Source organism: Salvelinus alpinus, chromosome 26 (genome assembly GCF_045679555.1).
Source record: "Salvelinus alpinus chromosome 26, SLU_Salpinus.1, whole genome shotgun sequence".
Lineage (NCBI taxonomy): Eukaryota > Metazoa > Chordata > Actinopteri > Salmoniformes > Salmonidae > Salvelinus > Salvelinus alpinus.
In genome coordinates this window covers 39,600,630-39,614,726 of record NC_092111.1, presented here as the reverse complement: position 1 = coordinate 39,614,726, position 14,097 = coordinate 39,600,630, and the positions used below count along the sequence as shown (strand labels likewise).

The 14,097-nt window shown below is 45.8% G+C and overlaps 1 protein-coding gene across 1 annotated transcript; it reads left to right on the top strand.

The window, feature by feature from the left end:
• Positions 1–855: 855 nt before the first annotated feature.
• Positions 856–12,459, top strand: LOC139554357 (transcription factor E2F3-like). The gene is made up of 7 exons (XM_071367108.1): positions 856–1,361; positions 3,445–3,544; positions 5,323–5,524; positions 9,316–9,480; positions 9,575–9,698; positions 9,835–9,970; positions 10,424–12,459. The coding sequence occupies exons 1-7, from the start codon at positions 1,104–1,106 to the stop codon at positions 10,672–10,674; spliced, it is 1,236 nt and encodes a 411-aa protein (XP_071223209.1). The 5' UTR covers positions 856–1,103; the 3' UTR covers positions 10,675–12,459.
• Positions 12,460–14,097: the final 1,638 nt, after the last annotated feature.

The window sequence follows — 14,097 nt, the reverse complement described above, 5'->3', positions numbered from 1 at the left end:
ACAATTCCACATGTAAGCACCATCTTAAAACAATTCCATATGTTAGCTTAGTACCTTTCGGTTACTGGCCCAATGCTCTAACCGCCAGTCTACCTGCGGCCCGCTTGAATCAAACTGGTTATTCCAGAAAATGTCCAGTTTGTGTGAATAATGGTTGTTGGTGTTACCAATTATATATTTAGGGTGCATACCTGACATGATTCATTTTGACAATTAAGTAAAAACAAAGGGCGGATTCGATTATGCTGAGCCGCAGGGCACCAGTCTGTGGCCTGTGACTAGAACGGGCAAAAAGCGGTGAGGGAGGAGTGCCTTTCTCCAATCGAACAGTAATCTGCGCTGCTCGGTCATGTTGTCAACAAGGTAACATGGTGCATCTTCCAGAAACATACAAAAGCTATTTTCCATAAAATATATGTTAGAATTTTCTAACTAGTTTTCATTTGGAAAGGCAGGTAAAAGCGTTATTATTAAAAACAATCACTTTTACATGTCAAAACACAGAATCTTACTCCACATGCTTAATTAAGCCACTTTTGTTTTGAGCCTACTTCGCCGTGAGCTTTGAACGGGTAACCTGGCTCACACCCGGGAGGCAGCCCGGTTCCTAAACGAATGCAATCAACTTTCACCAGGTGCAAAGCACGTCTACCTGGGCGCCCAGACAGATTAATCTAATCACCCCAAGTAAACACAGGACACTGCATTGTATGTCGAAAATACTCACCCATTGGTCAGACACGCCGACGCAATTACGTATAGGGGAGTCTGCTACTACGCTACCAATAGCATTCTATATGTAAATCTTGTTTAAAACATTCCCGGGAAATCCAAGTTTCGCGTATAAACTGCATCCCATAATTCACTATCAGCTTCCTGGAGCCATTTTTCAAGCAGCAGGAATGGAGCTTGCGACCTAATAAAATCCGTTGCTTCTTCCCTGTTTTAGAAACATATCGTTTATCAATTTTTAAAGAACGGGCATGTAAGATATTAGATATTAGTTAACGATATCCCAGATTTTTTTTTTTTGTCGAATCGATGCGGATTTTGGAAAAAAAGTGCTCCCAAGTAGCGGAGGGTCAAAAGGACATTCGAGCCTGATGATGAGAAAGGGGGGAGTCTCTGTCCCGGAGAAAGTCCTAATTGCAGGGGTCGTAGGCTCCTCCATGGACAAAAACCGCACAGTTCTGACCCAGTACACCAATGCGCCGTATTATCAGATCTTAAGCCCTCCGCCATGTCCGAACCAGACTAACAATGTCGGTGTCCCAGACCCGACCGACAGTCAGCTATATACTACCCCCATCGGGGTGTCTACAAACGGGACCGGACAGCGACCACCCCTCGGAAGACACCCGGTAATTCATAACGCGATGGCTCGTTTGGCATACAATATTCTGGGCAGTCACATGAATGCAAACAAGCCATTTAGCTTGCTAACTAGTTAACGTTAGTTGACTAACAACTGTGACTTTACATTATGTTCGCTAACTAGTGAGGGCTAACCAGTGATTTATCCTAGCCGACGTTAAACTACCCGTATTAAACTAACTAGCTAACGTTACTTCGCTAGCTATTGTTAGTAGTATGCAGTGCTAGCTAGACTTTTAGCTAAATACACAACTTTTTTTTAAATTTGATTGCATCCAATTGTAATCTTTTACTCCAGCTGCTCAAAAGAGCGCGTTTGGAGTTAAACTTAATTATTTACCATAGTTCCAGTACTTTTAGTTTTATGACAAGGAGGGGGACTATCTTCCATGTGTCTAATGACAATCGTAAGCGCATAGCTGAACAACTCTGTGACGTACCAAGATAGCATTTTTGCTAGCTAACCTGGAAGTCCTACCATGAGGAAGTACAACACATTTCAGATGTGTTGTGATGTGGTCTAAATCTGTAAGCGTGCACGTGCAAACTGCATCCCACAAACAGCACATGTTGTGTTAATTACGATTCATATTAACTCACACTAAGAAATGATTTATGCAAACTCAGGGAGGTGACCAGTGGAGGCTCCTCAGAGGAAGGGGAGAACCATCCTCAGTCAATTTTGTAAAAATAGTGAAACATGAATCCCTTTTTAGTTAAAATTATACTAAATATATTCACATGTCACCAAATAATAAAGAAGTACTGTTTTGCAATGGTCTACAGTAGCCTCAATAGCACTCTGTAGGGTAGCACCGTGGTGTAGCCGGAGGACAGCTAGTTTTCGTCCTCTAGGTACATTGACTTCAATACAAAACTTAGGAGTTTAATGGCTTCACCCCCTTCCATAGACTTACACAGTAATTATGACAACTTTCAGAGGACGTCCTACAACCTATCAGAGCTCTTGCTGCATGAACTGACATGTTCTCCACCCAATCAAAGGATTAATTAATCTAGTGCTGAAAGCATAAACTACAGCTAGCTAGCACTGCAGTGCATACGTGGTGAGTAGTTGACTCGGAGGGAGACAATGGTTGAACAGTTTTGAACAAATTCATTTCCTCAAAAAATAAGCAAGAGAATTAGCTATATTTAGTATTTTTTGTAACTTTCACATACTTAACTAACGAATGCATATAGCTAGTTTAGCCCGCTCAAACAAAGGGAAATGGGGATACGTAGTCAGTTGTTCTACTGCCTGCATTCAATAGAGGAATGCTATGTTAGCTAGCTGGTTATGGCTGTCCAACACTGGAACTCTTCCAAGTCAAAGTAAGCTTTTGGTTTTATTAATTGATTACTGCTGTGGCCTGCCGGTGTAACTGCTAAACTGCTTGCTGTTGACTGTACTGCATGATTGTAGTGGGTTTACTACCACGCTATTTCTTGTAGCTATGTTGAATATGATGATAATATGGTGACAACGATGTAGGCTGTTTGTAGCGGTTATGATAGGAAGGTATGGCATGGAATGGTCTTTTCACCTGGTCACAGACAGCTGATGTGTTGTGTACTGAAGTCCACAAATGAAGGGAAAAGGTGAGAGGAGTGTGTAGATGCGAGAAGGATTTATACAGCCATCGAATTATACAGCCAATTATACAGCCACATACAAACATTATACAGCCATGTTTGTATGTGGCTGCTATGAAAGTGAACTCTGTTTGCGTCTGATCAGGGGTGTATTCATTCTGCTGATTCTGAGCTGGTACTTGGTTTTTGAATGGTGAAATCGTCTACTGGCTTTTACACATTTGAGTCATTTAGCAGACTTCTCTTGTCCAGCTCAAAAGAGCGCTTTAGAGTTTAAGTGCCTTTGCTCACGGGCATCTTTCGGTTACTGGCCTAACGCTCTTAATTAACCGCTAGGCTACCTGCTGTCATAACTATGATGTTCACACAGAGACCTTGGACCAACATAAATCACCTCAGATTTGATCCACACTTTCACTGTTCTGTTTCATCCAGATTGTCACCTTGTGTATAAATGTTTTCTCTGTGTGTCAGGCGAAGCGTCGGTTGGAGCTGGAGGAGAGTGAGCAGCAGTACACCAGTGAGACTAACAGAGGCTCCAGAGCCACCAGGCACTCCCTCAGAGGACCCAAGAGTAAGAGGGGGGAGGGGAGGACATTATGGGGGTGCCTAAGTTACCATGGGGTTCATTGACATTTTAGTCATGAAGTTCTCATCCAGGGCGAGTTACACCATTCCTCTTTTTTTTTAACATATATATATATATATTTTAAATGTATCCTTTATTTAACTAGGCAAGTCAGTTAAGAACAAATTCTTATTTTCAATGACGGCCTAGGAACAGTGGGTTAACTGCTTTGTTCAGGGGCAGAAAAACAGATTTTTACCTTGTCAGCTCGAGGATTCGATCTTGCAACCTTTCGTTTACTAGTCCAACGCTCTAACCACTAGGCTACCTGCTGCCCCGGGGGCGGAGTCACGCCGTTCCTCGTTCAGGGGCGGAGTCACGCCGTTCCTCGTCCAGGGGCGGAGTCACGCCGTTCCTCGTCCAGGGGCGGAGTCACGCCGTTCCTCGTCCAGGGGCGGAGTCACGCCGTACCTCGTCCAGGGGCGGAGTCACGCCGTTCCTCGTCCAGGGGCGGAGTCACGCCGTTCCTCGTCCAGGGGCGGAGTCACGCCGCACCTCGTCCAGGGGCGGAGTCACGCCGCTCCTCGTCCAGGGGCGGAGTCACGCCGTTCCTCGTCCAGGGGCGGAGTCACGCCGTTCCTCGTCCAGGGGCGGAGTCACGCCGTTCCTCGTCCAGGGGCGGAGTCACGCCGTACCTCGTCCAGGGGCGGAGTCACGCCGTTCCTCGTCCAGGGGCGGAGTCACGCCGTTCCTCGTCCAGGGGCGGAGTCAGCGCCGTTCCTCGTCCAGGGGCGGAGTCACGCCGTTCCTCGTCCAGGGGCGGAGTCACGCCGTTCCTCGTCCAGGGGCGGAGTCACGCCGTTCCTCGTCCAGGGGCGGAGTCACGCCGTTCCTCGTCCAGGGGCGGAGTCACGCCGTTCCTCGTCCCAGTGCATTCATCTCTGTTTAGTAGAAACAACGTCTCATCTCAAGTCTTTAACTTCCTGTTTATTTCAGTTTTGAGCCACGTCATGGCCTGCTGAGAACTCCAATAACTTAAAAGTTGAAGGAAAGGAGTGGAGACCATTTTAGTGTGAAGAGATGGTCTAGCCTTTGTTGAGGAATAAAGATGCCTGAGCAACATTGTTGCTCTTTGTGGCCTAGTGTGTATTCACAGTTCACTTGTCATTAATTCCCTCACCTACCTGGACCTGCTCAAGTGTGTATGTGTGCTCGCCTTCCTGTCTAGTGTGTCTGCCTTCCTCCCCAAGCTCCTGTCTGTTAACTAACCCATCTCTCGCCTCCCTCCAGGTTCTGTCTGTTAACTAACCCATTTCTCCCCTCCCTCCAGCTCCTGTCTGTTAACTAACCCATCTCCCCTCTCTCCAGCTCCTGTCTGTTAACTAACCCATCTCTCCCCTCCCTCCACGTCCTGTCTGTTAACTAACCCATCTCTCCCCTCCCTCCACGTCCTGTCTGTTAACTAACCCATCTCTCCCCTCCCTCCAGCTCCTGTCTGTTAGTTAACCCATCTCTCCCCTCCCTCCACGTCCTGTCTGTTAACTAACCCATCTCTCCCCTCCCTCCAGCTCCTGTCTGTTAACTAACCCATCTCTCCCCTCCCTCCACGTTCTGTCTGTTAACTAACCCATCTCTCCCCTCCCTCCACGTTCTGTCTGTTAACTAACCCATCTCTCCCCTCCCTCCAGCTCCTGTCTGTTAACTAACCCATCTCTTCCCTCCCTCCAGGTTCTGTCTGTTAACTAACCCATCTCCTCTCTCTCCATCTACCCCCTCCCCGTTAGAGAAGACCAGGTATGACGCATCTCTAGGCCTCCTGACCCAGAAGTTTGTCCGGCTGCTGGCCCAGTCCAGTGACGGGGTGGTGGACCTGAACCGGGCCGCGGAGTCCCTCAAGGTGCCGAAGAGACGTCTCTATGACATCACCAACGTCCTGGAGGGGGTGCATCTCATCAAGAAGAAGTCCAAGAACAACATCCAATGGATGTGAGTGAGGGGGGGGGTCTCTGTCTATGACCTTTATACACAGCTGTGCCAAGCCAAGTTGTATTGCACTGCCTGGTTAGAAATTCTCCATTGTTGGTGGAACTGTGCCGTAACGCAGCACGATATTCCAGCCATTAAGATGGGGTTCGGCACGACGATGCCGAAAAGTATATAAACTCAGCAAAAAAAGAAACGTCCTCTCACTGTCAACTGAGTTTTATTTTCAGCAAACTTAACATGTGTAAATATTTGTATGAACATAATAAGATTCAATAACTGAGACATAAACTGAACAAGTTCCACAGACATGTGATTAACAGAAATTGAATAATGTGTCCCTGAACAAAGGGGGGGTCAAAATCAAAATAAGTCAGTATCTGGTGTGGCCACCAGCTGCATTAAGTACTGCAGTGCATCTCCTCTTCATGGACTGCACCAGATTTGCCAGTTCTTGCTGTGAGATGTTACCCCAGTCTTCCAGCAAGGTACCTGCAAGCTCCCGGACATTTCTGGGGGGGAATTGCCCTAGCCCTCATCCTCCGATCCAACAGGTCCCAGACGTGCTCAATGGGATTGAGATCCGGGCTCTTTGCTGGCCATGGCAGAACACTGACATTCCTGTCTTGCAGGAAATTACGCACAGAAAGAGCAGTTTGGCTGGTGGCATTGTCATGCTGGAGGGTCATGTAAGGATGAGCCTGCAGGAAGGCTACCACATGAGGGAGGAGGATGTCTTCCCTGTAACGCACAGCGTTGACACACTGCCCCAGATCATGACGGACCCTCCACCTCCAAATCGATTCTGATCCAGATTACAGGCCTCGGTGTAACGCTCATTCCTTCGACGATAAACGTGAATCCGACCATCACCCAGGGTGAGACAAAACCGTGACTCGTCAGTGAAGTGCACTTTTTGCCAGTCCTGTCTGGTCCAGCGATGGTGGGGTTGTGCCCATAGGTGGTGATGTTGCTGGTGATGTCTGGTGAGGACCTGCCTTACAACAGGCCTACACGCCCTCAGTCCAGCCTCTCTCAGCCTATTGCAGACAGTCTGAGCACTGATGGAGAGATTGTGCGTTCCTGGTGTAACTCGGGCAGTTGTTGTTGCCATCCTGTACCTGTCCCGCAGTTGTGATGTTCGGATGTACCGATCCTGTGCAGGTGTTGTTACATGTGGTCTGCCACTGTGAGGACGATCAGCTGTCCGTCCTGTCTTCCTGTAGCGCTGTCCTAGGAGTCTCACAGTACAGACATTGCAATTTATTGCCCTGGACACATCTGCAGTCCTCATGCCTCCTTGCAGCATGCCTAAGGCACGTTCACGCAGATGAGCAGGGACCCTGGGCATCTTTCTTTTGGTGTTTTTCAAAGTCAGTAGAAAGGCCTCTTTAGTGTCCTAAGTTTTCATAACTATGACCTTAATTGCTTATCGTCTGTAGGCTGTTAGTGTCTTAACGACCATTCCACAGGTGCATGATCATACATTTATGGTTCATTGAACAAGCATGGGAAACAGTGTTGGGAAACAGTGTTTAAACCCATTACAATGATCTGTGAAGCTATTCGGATTTTTACGAATTATCTTTGAAAGACAGGGTCTTGAAAAAGGGATGTTTCTTTTTTTTCTTCTGAGTTTACATGATGTCACAGGGAAACTCAAGAACAACGTGTGTGTATGAAATGTGTGTTGACTGTTTTTTTCCCGTTTGTGAGTGTTAATAACTTCTTGAGAATAGAGGGGGTGCTATTTTCCCATTAGCATAATTTGCTCTACAGATTAAACTGCCTCTTATTCAATTATTGCTCTTACTATATGCATATAAATAATACCATTGGAAAGCAAACAATCTCTAGTTTCTAAAACCGTTTCAATTTTGTCTCTGAGTGATACACAAGTCATTTGACAGCACTTTCCATGACCAAGAAGAAAAAAGCAAGATGTGTATGCCAGCTTCAACGCTCTGCCTATATATGGTCGTGCCCCCTATGACCCGAAACACACCTCATTGGCCTTCCTCTGGGTGTCAAGAGGACGTCAGAGGAAAAATATCTTGTTTATCTGGGACTGACGTGAAATGAGAGCTAATTCTTTGGCGTGACCGACAACTTCCGGTTGTCTAAATCGTGCGACTTGTAGCTGCGATTGTCTTCTGTTGTGCGGCCATTATGGATGAAAACTATCTCCGTCTCGAAGTTTGTTTGATACATGTGACCAGATCATCGTAATGTATGTTTTTTCAATATAGTTTAATCAGATTATTTGAATTTTTTCGGGAGTTTTGTGGTGTTCCGTTGTCTGATTTTATTTACGTTTGAGAGATCCGTGCCACTCGACCGGTACCTGTGCTAAATGGAGTGGGAAAGGAACAATTCTGAACGGAACCAACGACTCATCTTGACAAAGGACACTTTGATCAACATTCTGATGAAAGATCAGCCATAGTAAGACCCAATTTACGATGTTATATCATATCTGTTGTGCATGTGAACTGGCCGTGGGCGCCTAGCCGAATCTGCCTGGTATAGCTATGCTAATTTAACGCTACATTTTGTTTTCGTTATAAAACATTTCATAAATCTGAAATATTGTTTGGATTCACCAGATGTTGGGCTTTCAATATCTGTACGCTGTGTATTTTTCTGAAATGTTTTAAGATGAGTAATTCGTTATATGACGTTGGTCTCTGTAATTGTTCTGGCTGGGTCAGCACTATTTCAGATTGCAGCTGCAATGTAGAACTGTGATTTATACCTGAAAAATGCACATTTTTCCCCAAAAAAACTATGCTATACCATAAATATGTTATCAGACTGTCATCTTATGAAGTTGTTTCTTGGTTAGTGGCTATATATATTTTTATTTAGTCGAATTAGTGATAGCTACTGACGCAGGAAAAAGCTGTTGGGAGTAAAAATATCGTGTCCTTTGCTAACGTGGTTAGCTAATAGATTTACATATTGTGTCTTCCCTGTAAAACATTTAAAAAATCTGAAATGGTGGCTTTGTTCACAAGACCTGTATCTTTCATCTGGTGTCTTAGACTTGTGATTTAATGATATTTAGATGCTACAAGTTACTTGTGACGCTATGCTAGCTATGCTACTCAGTGGGGTGGGGGGTGCTACCGGATCAGGGTTGGTGACTCGTGAGAAGTTTTAAATGCGTTCTTTCTTCTGTGTGTGTTAACCAGTGGTGTAAAGTACTTAAGTAGTACTTTAAAGTATATTTACTTAAGTCATTTTTTTGGTGTATTTGTACTATTTATGTTTTTCACAACTTTTCCTTTTTACCTCACTGCATTCCTAAAGAAGATAATTTATTTTTTACTCTGTACATTTTCCCTGTAACCCAAAAAGTACTCATTACATTTTGAGTGCTTAGCATGACACGAAAAATGGTCCAATTCAACAACAAAAAAATCCCTTGTCTGCCTCTGATCTGACGGACTCACCAAACACACATGCTTCATTTGTAAATGTGTTGGCAGTGTGACCCTGGCTTTCTGTAAATTTAAGACAAACAAGGAAATAACACCCCATCTGATTTGAATATTGTAAGGAATCTGAAACGATTTGTACTTTTACTTTTGACACTTAAGTATATTTAAAACAATACTTTTAGTTTTTTACTCATGTAGTATTTAACTGGGTAACTTTCACTTTTACTTCAGTCATTTTCTATTTAAGGTATCTTTACTTTTACTCAAGTAGGACAATTGGGTAGCTTTCCCACCATCGGTATTAACGTGTGTGTGTTAACGTGTGCCGTTCTCCTGTGTGTGTGTGTGTAGGGGCTGTAGCCTGTCTCCAGAGGGAGTGGCCAGGGTCCAGACCTGTGGCTCTGTGGGTAAAGAACTGCTGGAGTTGACCCAGGAGGAGAAGAGACTAGATGAACTCCTACACATCTCTACACGCATCATCCAACAGATGACTAAAGACACACCCACAAGGAAATAGCCTTCCTTTACAAGCCTGCTGTTTTTGAGGTGTGTGTGTGTGTGTGTGTGGTGTTGTCCTGTGTGTGTAAATGACTACTCTTTTTCCTTAACCCCTGGGTACGTTTGCATACATATCGTATGAGGATGTGAAGAGGATTCCTAGTCTGAAGGACCAGACGGTCATTGTGGTCAAAGCCCCTACTGAAACCAGACTGGAGGTGCCAGACCCTGCAGAGGTACACACACACACATACACACACACACACACACACACACACACACTGATCATGGTCAATGTTCTCTTTATTCCCTGCAGTTGGCTATTGAATTGCTGAAATACTGAAATGATTGATTTGTCGATTGTCCAATCAGAGTCTCCAGGTCCACCTGAGCAGTACCCAGGGTCCAATAGAAGTCTTCCTATGCTCTGATGACCACGCCCCCTCCACGCTGAACAACGTGGCACTGAATGGAAACTCCTCTTTGTCCGTCCTCAAGGTGTCACAAGGTGAGCCCGTAAACTTAGACATCGCATCATTATCTATCTGTCCCATTATGGCGTCTGAGAGAGCACAGGAAGCACCAGTTGAGGCCATCTCCATTTTGAAGTAGTGCATTTGTTTCTACTACTAGGGCGACCTAGTAGCCTAGCGGTTAAGAGCGTTGGGACAGTAACCTGAATGTTGCTGGTACTAATCCCCGAGGCAGCTAGGGGAAAAATCTCTGTGCCCTTGAGCAAGGCACTTAACCCATAGGAAGTCCCAGCCAGTTGACTACTTCAAAATGGTGAAAGTCCTCAATGGTGCTGCCCATGCTAAAACAGGCTTTTGGGCACTAGTCCTCTGTCTCTGTGGTTGGTTATTGGGCGAACTACTCCTTCAAAGCACTCTCTCTGCCCCTCTCTCTCTGCCCCTTTCTCTCTGTACCTCTCTCTCCTCTGTCTTTCTCTCCATTTCACCAGGGGGTAATAACCCCACCGATAACGCCAGTATCAGTTTCTCCAACGCCCTGTCCAGGCTCCCAGCATGCTCAGCAGTGACAGTGACCCCGGTCTCCCTCCTCCCCCTCCAGGATGTCGACCAGGAGCCCTTTGTCTCCCTCTCTCCCTCCCTCCTCTTTGAGGAGGACGACTACATGCTCAGCCTGGGGGAAGACGACTTGTTGTCCTACGACCTGGACCAGCTTCCACTTGAAGACCTGCTCTGTAACTGAGTGAAATGGAAACTCAGCGGCCATTTTGGGGATTTTGATTTTTGCGGCACTGTTATTGGCCAGATTTATGGCCCAAATGTGGTCATTTACAGTATAACGAACTGTTGTATCTTATAGCCCAGTGGTTTCATCAGCTGTAGCTCAGCAGCCATTTTGGAGCAATGCTTTTTCTTGAGGTGTGACATTCTGGACTGCATCGCTCATAGAGGACCTGCTGTGTAATTGACATTGAATGTGAAAATACCTTTTTTTTTTTTTTTTTTTTGTATAGATGTGATCGAAGGAAGTAAGCCTATGTTGCCATCCGGACAAATGTGGCAGGCCAGCACAAACACAAACTGTCTAGAGGGGAGAATTCTGTGGCTGAACAAACAGACAAACCCCTTCTCAAAGCCTGTTTTTCTGGTTTGACCTGCGCTGAGGCAAACCAACATTCAATCACTCACTCCCCATAGCAGACCGTTATGTCTTGATGAACTGTTCTCGTCTGAAAACACAGATTGTCCCTAACAGAGATGGATTATGGGTATTAACCTCTGGACACAGATTCTTACCCATCTCTTCCGTTGTGTGACTGTTATCTGTCAACTTGTGTTTTAATAATGTGATGTAGTGGAACCTGCCCGGCTAGGTCCTGGTTCTCGGGTTCACAAGAAGCGAGCAGACCTGATATCTAGGCCCCAGGATGGTGAGGTCTGCCTGGGCGTCGATGGTACGCGAGTCCCCTGGTCTTCCACATGGAGCCTTCTGACCCAATACTGGGAGAGACTCACTGGTATTGTTAGGATAACCAGAGTATGTAGTGAAAGATGGCCCTGGACTGCATCCCAAATCGCACCCTATTCCCTATATAGTGCACTACTTTTGATCAGGGCTCTGTTCAGAAGTAGTGCACTATATAGGGAATGGGATGCCATTCAGGGTCAAAAGTAGTGCACTATATAGGGAATAGTGTGCCATTCGGGGTCAAAAGTAGTGCACTATATAGGGAATAGTGTGCCATTCGGGGTCAAAAGTAGTGCACTATATAGGGAATAGTGTGCCATTCAGGGTCAAAAGTAGTGCACTATATAGGGAATAGTGTGCCATTCAGGGTCAAAAGTAGTGCACTATATAGGGAATAGTGTGCCATTCGGGGTCAAAAGTAGTGCACTATATATAGGGAATAGTGTGCCATTCAGGGTCAAAAGTAGTGCACTATATAGGGAATAGGGTTCCATTTGGGGTAATCTTTCCTACACACTTGCTGTATTTTTATTTGTATCTATTTTTGGGGAGTGTGTGTGTGTGTAATATTGGTTGTTTGTTCCCTACTGCCACCCGTAGCCTCTGTTGATTCCTGTATATTGAAGCAATGTTCCTCCTTACCACCAGTAAAACACACACACACACACACACACCAACATGCACGCAGACAAGCCCCTCATCTTGTTTCAGCCACTGGAGCCATGCTACCAGCCATTACTTATTGACTAGCGTTATGAACCAACTCCTGGCTTCATGTTCGTTTCTCAGGGCTTTTTACTTTAAATACATGTTGCTTCGTTCAAATGTAGAAGTGGATGTTTTATTACCAGATGTTTTGAGTTAAAAATGTACAAAACTCCTGCACCCAATCATTAAGGATCAATACCCCTAACACATCATTAACCCATTCATGAAAATGTATATAAAAGTTTTTATTTATCCTTTTTGATTGGTATACCAATGTTAACTTTTTTTGTATTTTTACCCGATCATACTACTAACCCAGCGGTTCCCGAACTCTGTCACCGCGACCTCAAGGGCTGCATAGCCGATTCAAATGATCAAAGCTGGATGATTATTTGAGTCAGCTGTGTAGTGCAAGGGCAAAAACCAATACGTGCACCCCCCTTGGAGTCCCGACGACCGAGTTTGGGAAAACCCTTTACTAACCTCTAATGCTGAAATATATTCAGAGTTTGGGAGCATCGCTTGTCTTTGAGGAATGAACCTGATTTTAGATGAGTGCTTTATTAAATCGCGCCCTTTTGTAGCATACGACCTTTGACCTGAACCCTATGGTCCCCCTATGGTCTCTGGTCAAGGGTAGTGCACTACTTAAGGAATAGGGTACCATTTGGTGGGGGACGTGCCTTTTCCTATTGCGTTTAATTACAGAACTGATCAAAAAGCCGTTTTGAGTCAATTGCCTGACGTGAAAGTATGTCTGAGTACAGACGTCCCGATTGGCAGAATATACTGTTTTGTCGTCTACAGTAATGGGTATTTTAAATGTAAGCCATTTTTTAAAGATACTGTACTCGCTTCCTTTTTAAGGTAGTCTGGTTGATGGCCTGGCTACCGGTCTGGGTGATGGCCCTGGCTACCGGTCTGGGTGATGGCCCTGGCTACCGGCCCGGGTGATGGCCCTGGCTACCGGCCCGGGTGATGGCCCTGGCTACCGGCCCGGGTGATGGCCCTGGCTACCGGCCCGGGTGATGGCCCTGGCTACCGGCCCGGGTGATGGCCCTGGCTACCGGCCCGGGTGATGGCCCTGGCTACCGGCCCTGGCTACCGGGCCGGGTGACGGCCCGGGTGTGCATTGTTTGGCATGACAATGAGTGAAATGAGCGCATGAACAGATCTGGGACCAGGTTAGTCTATTCTTATTTCTGCCAGGTCCGTACTGCTATAGCACAACGCGTTGCTGTTGAGTCCACAGTCGTCTGAACTAGCCTCAGTCTGAGGTTGTCCCTTATGAATGTCATGTCTGGGTACTTGAGTTGTGTACTACCTGATTTACCAACCTACATGCTATTAAACTAGCCTGGTGCCAGATCTGTTTGTGTCATAACAAACATTTTTACTTTTACCGTTTATTTAACTAGACAAGTCAGTTAAGAACAAATTATTTTTTACAAAGACTGCTTACCCTCCCCTAACCCAGACGACGCTGAGACAATTATGCACCGCCCTGTGGAACTCCCGATCACGGCCGGTTTATGATACAGCCCGGGATTTGAACCGGGGTCTGTAGTGACGCCTCTAGCACTGAGATGTAGTGCCTTACACCGCTGAGCCACTCAGGAGCTTATAGCACAAACAGATCTGGGACCAGGCTACAATTAACCAGCGATGAGCTAGTAAAGGTAGGAAATGTAGCCATTTGATTTGACCCTCAAATACTGTACTGCTATAACTACTCCTATACTATCCCCAGGAGTAGGGTGAAGTTGCCCCTAAATTCTGACCTTGGGTCAGTTTTGCATTTCCCCCCACTAATGGGGAAAGAGGCTACCTAGTCAGTTGCACAACTGAGTGCATTCAACCGTAATCTCTTCCCCATTTAACCCAACCCAATCAGAGAGGTTCCTGGGGAGCAGTTGGTTAACTGCCTTGCTCAAGAGCAGAACGGCAGATTTTTTTCCACCTTTCCAGCTCTGGGATTTGAACCAGCGA